Source organism: Egretta garzetta, unplaced genomic scaffold (genome assembly GCF_000687185.1).
Source record: "Egretta garzetta isolate BGI_Z169 unplaced genomic scaffold, ASM68718v1 scaffold372, whole genome shotgun sequence".
Lineage (NCBI taxonomy): Eukaryota > Metazoa > Chordata > Aves > Pelecaniformes > Ardeidae > Egretta > Egretta garzetta.
In genome coordinates, this window is record NW_009258889.1 from 343,554 (window position 1) to 344,501 (window position 948).

The 948-nt window shown below is 63.5% G+C and overlaps 1 protein-coding gene across 1 annotated transcript in view; it reads left to right on the forward strand.

The window, feature by feature from the left end:
- The window catches only part of SRL (sarcalumenin), a 23,192-nt gene that overhangs the window by 6,346 nt on the left and 15,898 nt on the right, over positions 1-948 (forward strand). The window contains exon 2 of the mRNA XM_035889689.1: positions 38-883. Coding sequence (XP_035745582.1) covers positions 38-883 — 846 coding nt within the window. The remainder of the gene's footprint in view (positions 1-37; positions 884-948) is intronic.

Genomic DNA, 948 nt, shown 5'->3' on the forward strand with positions numbered 1-948 from the left:
GTCGGCGGCACTGCCGAAAGCCCCTTGCCGGCTGCAGAGCCCAGGCTGGAGGAGAAGGCAGCCAACGGCAGCCCTGAGGAGAACCAAGATGGCAGCCCCGCCAATGCCTCCTTGCCCAGCACCGCTGAGGAGGGACATGGCGAGGGGGAGGAAGAGCCAGTGGGTGGCCTGAGCAGGGGCCTGGGGCCAGGGGAAGGCCAGCCAGAGGAGACCACCATGGAGAAGGGCCAGGAGGGGCCTGGCAAGGTGCAGGGCCCAGGGGAGGATGCCATGTTGGGCACCCCTGAGGCAGCACATCATGAAGAGAACCGCCTGCCCGGCCCACAAGATGGCTTCCGTGCCCAGGAGGATGAGGAGCCCAGTGCTGAGGATGGAGCCTCTAAGGAGGACGGGCAGTCTGGGGAAGAGAAAAAGGAGGAGCCAAAAGCAGTGTCTGCTCCCAAGGGGGGAGAGGAAGGGGACGAGCAGAGCTCGGAGGAAGATGGTGAGCAGGAGGAGTCTGAGGAAGATGAACACGGCGAGTCTGAGGAAGATGGAGGTGAGGGAGAGTCTGAGGAGGAGGGAGAGTCTAAGGAGGAGGAAGAGTCTGAGGAAGATGATGCTGGGGCAGTGGGGCCAGAGGATGGAGCTGAAGAGAGCAACAGGGAAGCGGCCAGTGCTTCTGGCAAAAACAGCCACGGCAAGCAAGCAGCTGCCGGCAAGGGAGAAGCCTGGGATGGCCCTGCCAGCTGCCATCACTCACCCTGCAGGGATGCAGCAGAAGACCCCACAGCAGCAGTGGAAGACCCACGGGCAACAGAAGATCCCCCTGCAGTGGTAGAAGACCCATCAGCAGCAGAAGACCCACCAGCAGTGGTGGAAGACCCACCGGCAGCAGAAGATCCCCCGGCAGTGGTGGAAGAACCACCGGCAGGAGAAGATTCCCCCGCAGGGGGGGGAAAGCCGGCC